This window comes from Ranitomeya variabilis, chromosome 2 (assembly GCF_051348905.1).
Source record: "Ranitomeya variabilis isolate aRanVar5 chromosome 2, aRanVar5.hap1, whole genome shotgun sequence".
Taxonomy (NCBI): Eukaryota; Metazoa; Chordata; class Amphibia; order Anura; family Dendrobatidae; genus Ranitomeya; species Ranitomeya variabilis.
The window spans coordinates 878,796,881-878,813,935 of NC_135233.1; the positions used below are offsets into that span (position 1 = coordinate 878,796,881).

At 44.2% G+C, this 17,055-nt stretch overlaps 1 protein-coding gene across 1 annotated transcript in view; it reads right to left on the reverse strand.

Moving 5' to 3' along the window:
• Positions 1-288: 288 nt before the first annotated feature.
• Positions 289-17,055, reverse strand: part of LOC143808076 (putative cation-transporting ATPase 13A5) — a 124,244-nt gene continuing 107,477 nt past the window's right edge. The window contains exons 27-30 of the mRNA XM_077290333.1: positions 2,771-2,958; positions 2,533-2,621; positions 2,332-2,412; positions 289-903 (exon numbers count right to left, since the gene is read on the reverse strand). Of these exons, the coding sequence (XP_077146448.1) occupies positions 694-903; positions 2,332-2,412; positions 2,533-2,621; positions 2,771-2,958 (568 nt within the window). The 3' untranslated portion in view covers positions 289-693. The remainder of the gene's footprint in view (positions 904-2,331; positions 2,413-2,532; positions 2,622-2,770; positions 2,959-17,055) is intronic.

The window sequence follows — 17,055 nt, forward strand, 5'->3', positions numbered from 1 at the left end:
TCTGATTGCTGGAGAATCTACCACTCCAACCTCCACTGAACCTGAGAGCAAGGATCTAACATGCTCTGTTTGAATGTAGAGACCGCCATGCATGTGTGCAACCACCATACTTGACTGACAGAGCTACAGCTACTGTATCTTTTGCATATGGAAAGCTTTAGTAAACAATCTTGAAAGAATATACTTTAGCTCAACAAATAAAATTATGTTAAGTGCCGAATGAGAAGTCCATTTTGTGCATTTAAGCATGTTCACACTATTAAGGGACGAAACAAAAAGTATATTTTATAGTTACATAACATTTATTCTACAGTAAATAAAGGCTATGCACATTCTATATACAGACAGTTTGTTCTTATGGATGTATTTTTGTTTTTCTGGGCTGCCAGTGAGAGAACAGAAGGCACAGAGACCCATGCTGGCATATGTACTACTTTCCCCCCAAAATTGCAGCTTTTTCTAGCCTGGCCCGAATTGCATCCACTATTTGGGCAAGTGAAAGAAGCCACACATGGAGTCAGTAACATCAGCAATTGGCATGAATGGTCCATTAAATTCAGTAGCCATATGAATTTAGCTTTAAAAGTAGTACCATGTTTTCTCTTTCAGTGCTTACAAAATATTGCTTTTGTATAAAGTAACTAAGACACTTTCTTTAAAAGCAAATCTTCATCTCATTCTCTTTATTTCATTCTAAACATCATCATTTTGAAAAGCAGGGTTGGAGTACTGACTGGAATCTCCATTGGCCATCTTATTCTTTGCATAAACTGTAGTGTCAATGGGTGGCCACTGTTTGTCTTCTTCCAAAACTGCCCTTAGTTTTTTATATTTGCTACCAGGTTTTAACTTGAGACATCTCTTCAAAGCCAACCAGAGAGCTCTGTTGTCCAGAATGAATTCCTAAAAAATATATGAAAAAACTATTTACCTATAGAGTTGCTCATTTCCATTATCTATTATATATTAAGTAACAACATAAATACAGTAATGCCAAAGAAATCTTAACTTTAATTTCCTTATCAATGGTGATATTCTTTTTTTTCTATTTTCTTTTTGTGAACCTCTGCACCTTTGAAGACGTGGCTACAAAGCACTGTTCTCAGATTTTCTGAGCCTCATTCCCACGATTCCCCCCATCAACCAACAAGTTACCCCTTACCTTAAAGATAGAAGATAACTTTGTTTCTCTTAACCCTTTAATCGCTTCATGACCTGGCTATTTTCCACTTTCGATTTTTCCTCCCCTTTTTCTAAGAGCCATAACTTTTTATTTTTCCATCTAAATTGCTATAACGGTTTGTTTTTTGCTGGACGAGTTATACTTTTGAATGGCGCCATTCATTTTAACATGTGATGCACTGGGAAGTGGAAAAAAAACTTGAAGTGCATTGAAATTGCAAAAAAAGTGCAATTTCACAATTGTTTTGGCATCTTTTTATTTACTATGTTCACTCTATAAAACTGACCTGGCATTATGATTCTCCAGGTCAGTATGATTATGTAGATGCCAAACATCCTTAATTTTTCTTTTATTTAAGTGGTGAATGAAAATTTGAAAATTTGTAAAAAAAATAATAATAATTGTGCTTGTGTTTCCAATTTGGGAATTGGAGCTGTGTGAGGGCTAATTTTTTACACACTGAGCTAATGTTTTCACTGATACCATTTTGAGGCAGATATGAAGTTTTGATGTGTAGAATGATGCGCTCCCCTGCCGGCGCGTGTTAATGCTACTGTCAGAGATTAACAACGGCAATTAACAGGTTAACAGCCATGGCCAAAGCTCTGGTCCACCCACGACTGTTAGAGGCAGATGATGGCTGAATAATTTATCCATCTTCTGCTGGGAAAGATGCAGGCTCGGCTATCAGAGACAGGGAGACAGCATATGACGTAACTGTACATCATATGTCCTGAAGGTGTTAAAAGGGTTTTCACATTGAAATTTATCTCATATCAACAGGGTAGACTATAACTTAGTGATTACTCGGGGTCCGACTGCTTGGATCCCCAGTGATCCCAGTGTCAGATCTCTGCAGAGTTTCATCTAAATGGAACAAAGGACGAACATGCAAATCTCTGCTCCATTCACGGTCTTTGCAACTGACAATGAAAGCCAAGTAAAGCAATGGGAAAAAAATAACTTTCAGTCTCGAGAAATCCCCTGTAATATTGGCAAATGCCATAGTAATCACCGAGATGATCGTGTTGATTAGAATGTGGCAATCTGTTGAACTAGTTGTGTTTTACATATTGATTGCTACAATTGTACATGTACAAGGATTAAATAAGAAAATAAATAAAATGTGTATTTAGAATGATACTGACCTCTACAATAAACGATGCAACAAAACATATAATGAGCATAATTAACATGTGAATTCTCCAACTCATGGGAGTGCAGACAAGCTGTAAGGGGAAACCACACAAACATTATTAGTATTTGAATGATGAATCGCTTATAACAATTATATTATATTTCTATCACAATATGTTATATTCAAACAATGTTGTTAGAATTGTGCTTACCTCTAAAACAACATACATGTCCTTGAAATTGGCAAATATGAAAAACAGGGTAAGTGCAAATTCTACTATTAGTGTTGCCACAAAAATATCTAAGGAAAAAAAAAGAATTTTATTTATTATACCTACAGCCGCAATTAAACTGAATAATGTAATTACACAGAGTAATATATTAAAATAATAAATATTATACAAACAGGGCTACATTTCCCTTTGTATTATTAGGTGTATATTCACTCACAGTTTGTATATAGTGGTTTTCGGAATGGTTTCCCCTTTGAAAATACAAAGGCCAAGATCACAAAGTGTACAGCGGTGAGCAGCCATAGTGTGGAGTTCTCAAAACTTTCATAGTTCTTCTTTGTTCTTTTCCCGATTAGCTCATAAGTAAGGTTCACGTTCAAGCTTGAGTTTACTGGGTTACAGGCACTAATAATGATGATATTAGGAAACATTGTTACGTTATTACAGTGTTGTCCTTTATGCTAATCTTTTCCACCACAAATTGTTTTTATTCTAAATATGAATAATTAAGAAAAGAAGTATAGGGGTTTATTTGGACACTAAAAAAAACTAATTTAGTTAAGATTGCAATCATCACTAACATAAATTATTTTTATAGCTCAGCTGACTAAAAAGTTAAATAAAAAAAAGGACTACACTTGTGCTTAATTCAGTTTCCCAAAACCTAGGTACCGAAAACTTTCAGAATCATGCACATGGTGAAGTAAACTTCAAAAAGCATTGATAGAAGCTATATGACTCTTTATTATGGTCAGAGCAGGTTTCAGAACAATTGTGGCCATGAGCAACAATTAAAAGTGTGGCTCCAAATGCTCACATATTGTACTATGACGCAGAAACATTGTGGAAGTGTTTACATAAGCTGAATTTAGGCAGATTATCAATCACCAACTGAATATGTTCAAGCTGTTTAGTGCTTTTTAGCAGCCTCTCATGCAGGCTGATGAAAAGTGATGGGGGCAGAAAGATCCATTTTATCAAATATCACGTTACCCGCAGCACATCGGTTTAACCTGGCCAACGTCTTCAGGAGAGCAATGATTTTTGTGCAGGCAGAAACAATCCACTCACCCGATAAATGAGTAGCATTTTGCTCTTTTGTCGGGTGATTGCCGACATGTTCGCACCTATAAACTCTTGTCTATACTGAAGGTAGTTATAAATATGGATGCTTTACCATCACTACATAACACAAATCAGTATGTAACTCACACAATATAACACACTTCAGTATGTAACACACACGTACAACACACTCACCGGTATATCATGCACTCATCAGTATACAACACAACAGTATGTAACACAGATGTACAAGACACACCAGCATATAATGCACTCATCAGTATACAACACAACAGTTTATAACACACGTACAACACACACCGGTATATAATGCACTCATCAGTATACAACACAACAGTATATAACACACACGTACAACACACACCAGTATATTATGTACTCACCAGTATACAACACAACAGTATATAACACACACGTACAACACACACCGGTATATCATGCACTCATCAGTATACAACACAACAGTTTATAACATACGTACAACACACACCGGTATATAATGCACTCATCAGTATATAACACAACAGTATGTAACACACACGTAAACCAAAAAGCAAGGAGTATAAAAATCCAGACCATCATATTAAAAGCTAAAAACAAACTTTTATTAGATACATTGCACAATAACAAATACAAAATAGTAATGTATACATATCATAACCAAATATGAATTATACAAAGGTGCCAAGAAGGGGAAACCTAACGGTAGCCAGGTTAGATGCACACTACAAAATACATCCCAGACATGGGTAATAATAATAGTGCCAGAGATGAAAGAATGGCATCAGCTAGGACATTATAACAGGCAATGCATAATGCACAATAAACCGTGCCTATATGGAGCACAAGGTCCACAGCCCACCATTACGACATAGTAATTGCACGCTTACCCATAGTCAGTTCCAAGGGGAGTAGTCTGCACTTCACCCGGCGGCCCACACACTGGTATATTATGTTCTCATCAGTATACAACACAACAGTTTATAACACATGTACAACACACACCGGTATATAATGCACTCATCAGTATAAAACACAACAGTGCTTAATACACACATACAACACACCCCGGTATATTATGTACTCATCAGTATACAACACAACAGTGTTTAATACACACATACAACACACACCGGTATTATTATTATTATTATTATTTATTTATATAGCACCATTAATTCCATGGTGCTGTACATGAGAAGGGGTTACATCAAATACAAATATCACTTACAGAAAACAAACTAACAATGACAGACTGGTACAGAGGGAAGAGGACCCTGCCCTTGCGGGCTTACATTCTACAGGATTAAGGAGACAGTAGGTCGAGGGTTGCAGTAGCTCCAATGGTGTTGAGGTGGCCGTGTGGTCTTTACAGGCTGTAAGCTTCCATGAAGAGGTGGGTTTTCAGGTTTCTTTTGAAGGATCCAAAAGTGGTGGATAACCGGACGTGCTGGGGCACAGAATTCCAGAGGATGGGAGATATTCGGGAGAAGTCTTGGAGGCGATTGAGTGAGGAGCGAATAAGTGTGGAGGAGAGGAGGAGGTCTTGGGAGGACCGGAGATTACGTGAGGGAAGATATTGAGAGATTAGTGTGGAAATATACGGAGGAGAAAGGTTATGTATGGCTTTGTAGGTCTTTGTAGGTATATTATGTACTCATCAGTATACAACACAACAGTGTTTAATACACACATACAACACACACCGGTATATTATGTATTCATCAGTATACAACATAACAGTGTTTAATACAAACATACAACACACACCGGTATATTATGTACTCATCAGTATACAACACAACAGTGTTTAATACACACATACAACACACACCGGTATATAATGCACTCATCAGTATACAACACAACAGTGTGTAACACACACGGACAACACACACGGGTATGTAATGCACTCATCAGTATACAACACACATATGTGTGCAACACACACCGGTATATAATGCTCTCATCAGTATTAAGTACAACAGTATATAACAAACACATACGAACTTCAGTATATAACACACAGACACACACACAATAGTATGTAACCCCACAGTATATAATATACCAAACATCAGAATATAACACACACCGATATTTAATGCACTCATCAGTATAAAATGCAAAGACAAGTATATAGCACACACATCAGTATAAAACATGCACACACACAACAGCATATAACACACATATCAATATATACACACACATCAGTATACAACACTCACACATAATAGTATGTGACTCACACCAGTATACAATGCACCCACATATCAGTATATAACACCTATACAATTCAGTATGTAATACACTCACACACCAGTATATAAAGCAGTCATTAGTATTTAACACACACATTAATGTATAACACACACCGACACACTCATGATTATATCACATACACAACAGTAAATAAAACACATACCGGTATATAACACACACACATCAGTATATAAAATGCATATGCACACATGCAGCGCCCCAGGGTCCTGGTCATTGCAGTAATGTCATTCTCCTCTAGAGGGGAGTGATGTTACGTTTGAAGGCAATCAAGGAGATCTCTTTACCAGGTAACACCAACACACAACACACTTCATACTCCAGTCCACCAGGGGGAGCTATGCTCCTATTTATTAGGGCACTCTTCACAATTAGGTAAAACTGGTGGCCTGGATAGGCAGTTAGGACAGCAGCTAGTTGAGCTCCGCTCAGTTAGTGAGTCCCTGACAGGGGTGGGATCCTGTCAGAGGCCTAGACAGAAGGCCACGGAGTGCGCCTGCCCCATGTGCGGCAGTCCCTAAGAAAGAGACACTGAAGGAGAACTGTATTGTAAAGCATGAGGAGAAGTCATAGCAAAAGGAGAGGAAAAGCAGAAGGAGTTCTGCCCTGTACAGGCTGCCTCCTTCTGAGGTGCAGGATCCCGGTAGCCGGAACACCGAGGGAGCAACAGTCCTTTATGCCTTGCTCCAGAGACCGGCAGGACTGCTAATTCCAAGATACTGATCCAACCTATATACCCAGGAGGCTGTGGAGGCGCATTTTAAAATGCGCGTGTGTCCAGCCTCCCGGCTTGTGATTGGTTGATCGCGAAGCAACCAATCACAAGCCGGGACGTCACGGGAGGTTGGACAAGCGCGCATTTTAAAATGCGCGCGTGTCCAGCCTCCCGGCTTGTGATTGGTTGATCGCGAAGCAACCAATCACAAGCCGGGACGTCACGGGAGGTTGGACAAGCGCGCATTTTAAAATGCGCGCGTGTCCAGCCTCCCGTGACGTCACGGCTTGTGATTGGTTGCGTCGCCCATGTGACTGCGACGCAACCAATCACAAAGCCGGGACGTAATTTTAAAATCCTTAAGGACCTGAAATTACGTCACGGCTTGCTGTGATTGGTTGCGTCGCCCATGTGACTGCGACGCAACCAATCACAAAGCCGGGACTTCACGTAAGGAAAGAAAAGCGCGAATTTTAAACAAAGAACGCTGCCGCTTCCCTCGGTAAGGTGCAGGCTGCGTCGGAGAGGTGAGTATAGCAATATTTTTTATTTTAATTCTCTCTTTTACACATTTTTACATTAATGTTGTTTTGATACCGATACCCGATACCACAAAAGTATCGGATCTCGGTATCGGAATTCCGATACAGGAAATATCGGCCGATACCCGATACTTGCGGTATCGGAATGCTCAACACTAGTCACAAGCGGTACTGTGTAGTGTTGTCCTTCTGCAGGTTGGCTTCATCAGCTGGTTCGTTATCCTTGGTTGGTTTTCTATTTAGCCCACCTGGATACTCAGCTCCTGGCCTGCTATCAATGTATTCAGGGCTCTTCAGATTCCGTGTGTCTACCTTGCTCCCAGTCTCTCCAAGACAAGCTAAGTTTTTGTTTGATCTTTTTTTGATTATCAGTGTTCATTATGTTTTTAGTCCAGCTCGCTAAAATGTGATTTCTTTGCTTGCTAGTTGCTCTAGGGGACTGAGTTTCTCCCCCCACACCGTTAGTTGGTGTTGGGGTTCTTGAAATCTCAGAGTGGATATTTTGTAAGGGTTTTTTACTGACCGCATAGATTCCCTTTTCTATTTTCTGCTATCTAGTATTAGTGGGCCTCATTTGCTGAATCTGCTTTCACCTCTGTGTATGTGCCTTCCTCTTACCTCACCGTTATTATTTGTTGGGGGCTTCTATATCTTTGGGGATTATTTCTCTGGAGGCAAGAGAGGTCTTTCTTTCTCTCTAGGGGTAGTTAGTTCCTTAGGCTGGCTCGAGACGTCTAGGAATTCAGGCACGTTCACCGGCTACTTCTAGTGTGTTTGGTTAGGTTCAGATTTGCGGTCAGTCCAGATTGCCACCTCCCTAGAGCTTGTCCTATGTTTGTTACTTAGCTGGAGTAATTTGTGATCCTCAACCACTAAGGATCATAACAGAGAGGCTCAGCAGTAAGGTACTACAACACCCAGGCGCTAGAGGAAGGCTACTGATTTCCACCTGGATAAGGGGACTCTGGATTTGCCTTCAGACCAGCCGGACTCTGCCTGCCCTGTGATCTGGTGCTCTGGACTGCGGACGCTGAAGCCTTCAGTAAAAAGGTAAAGAGACTGCAACCTTGTGTCCTCGTTCTTCACTGCGCCTCTCACCATCCACCATCTACACACTGGGAAGCCCTGGGGATACACTTCACCTGTGGGAAGGTATACCATCTAGCTGCCATAACATCACTCCAGCAGACCCCTTAAAGCAGCGTCGGTCACCCTGACCGAATACCACAGGTGGCTTCACGAACACTTTTCCTTTAAAGACTTTTCCCCCATTTACAATGGACCTCCCGAGGGCCACGGACCGGGTCCCCCCTGAGAACTGAAGAATCCGGTACCAAGTACCTACAGCCCTACGGGGTGATCCAACTTTGGCGTCACAACAGGATCTACTTAAGCCTGAAAATCGGGTCATGTGCGCCTAAGAACTGTGCCAGAATTGTATTTGAACTGTGATTTGTACTAAAAGACTGTGTATTGCAAAAGATAGCCAAACACTCCCGCCAAAACTGCTGCCATTACAGCGCCATGAGGAGCGCAGGAGAAGAAGAAGGGCATGTCGTCGTGGGTGTGAACGAACTGAGAAGCGCGAAAAATAATGGCCACCCTGTCCAAATACCTCTGTACCTTGAGTACGTGTCCGTCAGCAGCCGAGATCCGCCTCCTGATCCTCAATGGCGGGCGGAGAAAAAGAAGCAGAAACCGCCCCGAGAAGAGAGCGGGAAAAGGACGAGGAAGGAGGCAGCCACATGGAGGCCGCCATGGCCAGCCATCTGGAACTGGACCAAGGGGTAGAGGCCAAGGACTCCCCCAGCCACCCAGACAGACACCACAGCCAAGCGTCACCTGTTGGCCCTGACTTCCTGCAGGCCAGCGTGGAGGAGTTAATTGACCAGCTCCTGCAGATGTGGATGAGCACCAAGGACGCATGCCGGACAACGCCTGCGGAGGATCCACCGGCACCGCCACCGACACCGCTCCCAGAGCCGTTACCAGCACCGCTGCAGACGCTGCCACCAGTGGAACCGACCGGCACCGAAGACACCGCTTTGGCAGGTAAGGACGCCGATCCTGCCCCGGTGACAGCGGAACTGCTGATAGGCCCCGTAGCAGCGCCACCACCTTGCGGTACCCACCGGCTCCAGCGTCTCGAGCCTTGGGACCAGGCCACGGGAATGGAGCAATTCATGAAGGCCCCAAATACACCCACCACCCTGCCGGGTGAGCTATATGCAGAGCGGACAGTGTACCACTGGGTGAATCCCGGACCAGACTTTATGGGGTCCCCGAGGCAGAAAAACAGAAAGGAGAAACCGTGGAAGTCCTAAGTTGGGAGGACTACCAGGCCCAGCTCGCCTGCAAGTGTGAGGAAATGGAGGAAAAACATCAGGCCCAACGCAGAGCCTTTGACAAACATGACCTACAAGTTAAAGCCCAGGCCCGCAAGGACCGCAGCACTAACCAGGCCCCGCGTAAGCAGGGCACAGTCGTAACCTTTAAGCTACAAGGAGGATGGGGTTTCATTAAAGAGCAGGGACTCTATGTGGAGATCTTTGTTAACCAAAGGGATGTAGAATCTCATCTCTGGGAAGGACATCAAGATAGAGACTTGTATATGGGGGATAATGTCACCTACACCAGGCACTTTGGTGAAAAAGGATGGTTTGCCCTGAATGTCCATAAACAAAGAGGCCCTAGGACACACCACACTAAAACCCCTGCTATGCCATCTCCTGTGACAACAGCACCACCTTGTGTCAAGACAACTGCCACTACCACTACTACCACTGTTACTCCAACATGCACCTTTACTAGGACAACAGTGTGTACTGTTACCACCACAGAAACTGCAGTAACTACTGAGCCCACTCCAATGGTAACCTTTGCCAAGGTTACTCCAGAACAGAACTCAGTGGGCACTCAGACCCCCATCTGGTGTGAGGGAGCCTCATATGTAGCACTTGACGGCCGTCGGTGTCATGAATCCCCAATGGCTAGGGATAGCACAGGATAAGCAAAGTATAACAAATATCGGACGAGCTCTAGGGTGATGGAACCTGGGCTGACCGCTGCCCTACGCCTGACAAACGCAACTAGAGATAGCCAGGGAGCGTGCCTACGTTGGTTCTAGACGCCACGCACCAGCCTAAGAGCTAACTAGTACTGCAGAGAAAACCAAGACCTCACTTGCCTCCAGAGGAATTAACCCCAAAGATATAGTTGCCCCCCACATGTATTGACGGTGAAATGAGAGGAAGGCACACACATAGAGATGATGTATATAGCTTAGCAAATAGAGGCCCGCTGAAAACTAGAAAGCAGAATGACACAAAAGGGGACTGAGCGGTCAGCAAAAAACCCTAATCAAAAAAACCATCCTGAGATTACAAGAACCCATGTGCCAACTCATGGCACATGGGGAGAACCTCAGTCCACTAGAGCAACCAGCTAACAAAGAGACATTCTAAGCAAGCTGGACAAAAAACCAAACAACTGAAAATCAGCACTTAGCTTATCCTGAAAGATCTGGGAGCAGGTAGGCAGGAACCAAACAGAGCACATCTGAACACATTGATAGCCGGCAAGGGAAATGACAGAAAGGCCAGGTAAAATAGGAAACACCCAGCCTCTGATGGACAGATGGAAACCAAAGGCCGCAACCCACCAAAGTCACCCAGTACCAGCAATAACCACCAGAGGGAGCCCGCAAACAGAATCCACAACAGTACCCCCCCCTTGAGGAGGGGTCACCGAACCCTCACGAGAACCCCCAGGGCGATCAGAGTGAGCTCTATGGAAGGCGCGGAACAAATCAGTCGCATGAACATCGGAGGCGACCACCCAGGAATTGTCCTCCTGACCATAACCCTTCCACTTAACCAAATACTGGAGTTTGCGTCTGGAAACACGAGAATCCAAGATCTTTTCAACAACATACTCCAATTCTCCCTCCACCAGCACCGGAGCAGGAGGCTCGACCGAAGGAACAACAGGCACCTCATACCTCCGCAACAATGACCGATGGAACACATTATGAATAGCGAACGATGCTGGGAGATCCAAACGGAAAGATACAGGGTTAAGAATCTCCGAGATCCTATAAGGACCGATGAACCGAGGCTTGAACTTAGGAGAAGAGACCTTCATAGGGACAAAACGAGAAGACAACCACACCAAGTCCCCAACAAAAAGTCGGGGACCCACGCGGCGACGGCGATTAGCAAACTGCTGAGTCTTCTCCTGAGATAACTTCAAATTGTCCACCACCTGATTCCAAATGTGATGTAACCTGTCCACCACCACGTCCACTCCAGGACAATCCGAAGAATCCACGTGACCAGAGGAAAAATGAGGATGAAACCCCGAATTACAAAAAAAAGGAGAGACCAACGTGGCCGAACTAGCCCGATTATTAAGAGCAAATTCGGCCAGTGGCAAAAAAGCAACCCAGTCATCCTGATCAGCAGAAACAAAACACCTCAAATAAGTTTCCAAGGTCTGATTAGTTCAGAGGAGGAGGGCAACTTAGGCAAGGGCACCAAATGAACCATCTTAGAAAAGCGGTCACACACAACCCAGATAACGGACATTTTCTGTGAAACCGGGAGATCAGAAATAAAATCCATGGAAATGTGCGTCCAAGGCCTCTTCGGGATGGGCAAGGATAACAACAACCCACTAGCCCGTGAACAGCAAGGCTTAGCTCGAGCACACACTTCACAAGACTGCACAAAGGTACGCACATCCCTAGACAAGGAAGGCCACCAAAAAGACCTGGCCACCAAGTCTCTTGTACCAAATATTCCAGGATGACCAGCCAACACAGAAGAATGGACCTCGGAGATGACTCTACTGGTCCAATCATCCGGAACAAACAGTCTTTCTGGTGGACATCGATCCGGTTTATCCACCTGAAACTCCTGCAATGCGCGTCGCAAGTCTGGGGATACGGCGGACAATATTACCCCATCCCTAAGGATACCAGCAGGCCCAGTATCTCTAGGAGAGTCAGGCACAAAGCTCCTGGAAAGAGCATCTGCCTTCACATTCTTTGAACCTGGCAGGTATGAAACCACGAAATTAAAACGAGAAAAAAATAACGACCAACGAGCCTGTCTAGGATTCAAACGCCTGGCAGACTCAAGGTAAATGAGATTCTTGTGATCAGTCAAGACCACCACGCGATGTTTAGCACCCTCAAGCCAATGACGCCACTCCTCAAATGCCCACTTCATGGCCAAAAGCTCCCGATTACCCACATCATAATTGCGCTCGGCGGGCGAGAATTTTCTAGAGAAGAAAGCACATGGCTTCATCACCAAGCCATTAGAACTTCTCTGTGACAAAACCGCCCCCGCTCCAATCTCGGAAGCATCAACCTCCACCTGGAAAGGAAGTGAAACATCTGGTTGACACAACACAGGAGCAGAAGAAAACCGGCGATTAAGTTCCCGAAAGGCCTCCACGGCCGCAGGAGACCAATCAGCAACATCAGCACCCTTTTTAGTCAAATCAGTCAAAGGTTTAACAATACTAGAAAAATTAGCAATGAACCGACGATAAAAATTAGCAAACCCCAAGAACTTCTGAAGGCTCTTAACAGATGTAGGTTGTGTCCAGTCACAAATAGCCTGAACCTTAACGGGATCCATCTCAATAGTAGAAGGAGAAAAAATGTACCCCAAAAAAGAAATCTTCTGGACTCCGAAGAGACACTTTGAGCCCTTCACAAACAGAGAATTGGCCCTCAAAACCTGAAACACCTTCCTGACCTGTAGAACATGAGACTCCCAGTCATCAGAAAACACCAAAATATCATCCAAATACACAATCATAAACTTATCCAGATATTCACGGAAAATATTGTGCATAAAGGACTGAAAGACTGACGGAGCATTGGAGAGTCCAAAAGGCATTACCAAATACTCAAAATGGCCCTCAGGCGTATTAAATGCGGTTTTCCACTCATCACCCTGTTTTATCCGCACCAGGTTATACGCACCACGAAGATCTATTTTAGTGAACCACCTAGCCCCCTTAATGCGAGCAAACAAATCAGTAAATAATGGCAATGGATACTGGTATTTGACTGTAATCTTATTCAGAAGGCGATAATCTATACAAGGCCTCAGGGAACCATCTTTTTTTGCCACGAAAAAAAAACCTGCTCCCAGAGGGGACGAAGATGGATGAATATGTCCCTTTTCCAAGGACTCCTTAATATAATTCCGCATAGCAGTATGCTCTGGCAGTGACAGATTAAATAAACGACCCTTAGGGAACTTACTGCCAGGAATCAATTCTATAGCACAGTCACACTCTCTATGGGGAGGGAGCGAATTGAGCTTAGGCTCCTCAAAAACATCCCTATAATCCGACAAAAACGCAGGGATCTCCGAAGGAGTAGATGAAGCGATAGAAATCGGAGGTGCATCATCATGAACCCCCTGACATCCCCAGCTTAGCACAGACATTGTTTTCCAGTCCAGGACAGGATTATGAGTTTGTAACCATGGCAGACCAAGCACTAGTACATCATGTAAATTATACAGTACAAGGAAGCGAATCACCTCCTGATGAACGGGAGTCATGCGCATGGTCACTTGTGTCCAATACTGCGGTTTATTCATAGCCAATGGTGTAGAATCAATTCCTTTCAGAGGAATAGGAACTTCCAGAGGCTCTAGACTAAAACCGCAGCGTTTAGCAAATGACCAATCCATAAGACTCAGAGCAGCGCCTGAATCCACATAGGCATCGACGGAAATGGAAGACAGTGAAAAAATCAGAGTCACAGACAAAATGAACTTAAACTGCAGAGTATCAATGGCAAAAGATTTATCAACCCTTTTTGTGCGTTTAGAGCATGCTGATATAACATGAGCTGAATCACCACAATAAAAACACAAACCATTTTTCCGCCTATAATTTTGCCGTTCACTTCTGGACTGAATTCTATCACATTGCATAGTCTCAGGTGCCTGTTCAGAAGACACCGCCAACTGGTGCACGGGTTTGCGCTCCCGTAAACGCCGATCAATCTGAATGGCCATAGCCATAGACTCATTCAGACCTGTAGGCGCAGGGAACCCCACCATAATATCCTTAATGGCCTCAGAAAGACCATTTCTGAAGTTTGCAGCCAGGGCGCACTCATTCCACTGAGTAAGCACCGACCATTTCCGAAATTTCTGACAATATATTTCCGCTTCATCATGCCCCTGAGAGAGGGCTAATAAAGCCTTTTCAGCCTGAATCTCTAGGTTAGGTTCCTCATAGAGCAATCCCAATGCCAGAAAAAACGCATCCACACTGAGCAATGCAGGATCCCCTGGTGCCAATGCAAATGCCCAATTCTGAGGGTCGCCCCGTAGGAACGATATAACAATCTTAACCTGTTGAGCAGGGTCTCCAGAGGAGCGAGATTTCAAAGAGAGAAACAATTTACAATTGTTCCTGAAATTCAGGAAGGTAGATCTATCTCCAGAAAAAAACTCTGGAATAGGAATTCTAGGTTCAGACATGGGAGTGTGAACAACGAAATCCTGTATATTTTGAACCTTTGCCGCGAGATTACTCAGGCTGGAAGCCAAACTCTGGACATCCATGATAAACAGCTAAGATCAGAGCCATTCAGGGGTTAAGAGGAGGTAAGAAGCAGCTAGACAGCAATTAAGGGCTAGGCAGCAAAACTCTGAAGGAAAAAAAAAAAAAAATTTTCCTTTAACACTTCTTTTTCTCCTGCTTCAGCCCAAACAATTAACACTTTGTGGGCCGGCTATACTGTCATGAATCCCCAATGGCTAGGGATAGCACAGGATAAGCAAAGTATAACAAATATCGGACGAGCTCTAGGGTGATGGAACCTGGGCTGACCGCTGCCCTACGCCTGACAAACGCAACTAGAGATAGCCAGGGAGCGTGCCTACGTTGGTTCTAGACGCCACGCACCAGCCTAAGAGCTAACTAGTACTGCAGAGAAAACCAAGACCTCACTTGCCTCCAGAGGAATTAACCCCAAAGATATAGTTGCCCCCCACATGTATTGACGGTGAAATGAGAGGAAGGCACACACATAGAGATGATGTATATAGCTTAGCAAATAGAGGCCCGCTGAAAACTAGAAAGCAGAATGACACAAAAGGGGACTGAGCGGTCAGCAAAAAACCCTAATAAAAAAAAACCATCCTGAGATTACAAGAACCCATGTGCCAACTCATGGCACATGAGGAGAACCTCAGTCCACTAGAGCAACCAGCTAACAAAGAGACATTCTAAGCAAGCTGGACAAAAAACCAAACAACTGATAATCAGCACTTAGCTTATCCTGAAAGATCTGGGAGCAGGTAGGCAGGAACCAAACAGAGCACATCTGAACACATTGATAGCCGTCAAGGGAAATGACAGAAAGGCCAGGTAAAATAGGAAACACCCAGCCTCTGATGGACAGATGGAAACCAAAGGCCGCAACCCACCAAAGTCACCCAGTACCAGCAATAACCACCAGAGGGAGCCCGCAAACAGAATCCACAACACGTCGGTATCCAAGAGGACTGCCCCCACCAGTGCTACTGCCAGAACTGTTCCAGTAATTTAGGAATCTGAACACTGAATGTAAATAGTGCTCACAAGACCCATTCTCTTGGGGATGATATGGGGTTGTCCTGGACCTTTCGATGAAGTAGAGTCAGTGCAGTTCCTTCATCACTTTACCTTAAAAATATGCCTTCTGATCTGAGTGGATTTGCTTCAGACACCTGTAGATGCAGATGAAATCTTTAAATACAGCTCGTGCAGCAGACTCAGCTTTCTGGTCCCGAGTTGGGTTGACCACTTGGAGAAGTAGTCAGTCATAACCAGGCAGTAGTGCGGACCTCTAGTTGATTGGCCCATGAGGAGGTAGTCTATCATTAAAACTTCAAGCAGTTCCTTAGTCTATATGGTCTGTACGGGTGCCCTCTGTTCCGTGGTTTTAGTAAGGTCACACACCTGGCACGGTCGTCAAACTTTCTCACGCGTGGTCTCTAGGCACTGGCAATATATGTAACACTGCAGCCACTGGAAAGTTTTGTCTGGCCTGAAGTGCACTCCAAACTCATGAGCTTCTTTAGCCATTTCTCTTTCCACACTTCCGGGGTTTACTATTTGCCTTGCCTCTAAGTCAGCAGACTATTGCCACTTGTGGTATAGGACAGCTCTTTGGACTTCCAACCTGTCCCACTGGTGCATCATGAACTTCATCTCGGCATCTACAGCAAGTCAGCCCTTTCTTCCTTGATGATTACCTTTCACTGGGTTACCCAGCCTTTCATTTGCTGCAACCCCACATTTTCATCTTGTACTCACCCCCACTCTTCATTTGTTCCTCAATAGTGGCTTGTGTAGAGAGTAAGCCTCCCCACTTTACTGTGCCACTACTGACGGGGGTGTGAATTTGCAGGAGTCTGGGGTTTCCTCTTCTTCCAGATGTTCATCGAGGTCCATTTCTGGACTTTCAAAAGCTACCCTTGACAAGCCATCAGTGTTGGTGCTCTCTGTGACAGAATGGTAGAAGATTGAGAAGTCATTCTGCAAGAGGAGCTACACTGTTTTAAGGATCCCAGCTTGACAGTGTCAAGATGGGCCAGCGGATTGGTTGTCAGGCTGCACAAGTAAATTGGCCCCTGTCAAGTATTCCACAAACTTCTCCTTCATGGCCCACACCAGGGCAAGGAGTTCTAGCTGGAAGGAGCTGCAGTTGTGGGGGTTTTGCTCTGCATAACAGGCGATAATCCTTCCATGCCTTTCTTGCACCTGTGAAAGGATTGCCCTTTCAGTGTATAAGAAGAACGACCTATCAAAGTCTGCATAAGCCAGGATAGGGGCCAATGCCAGGGCTTC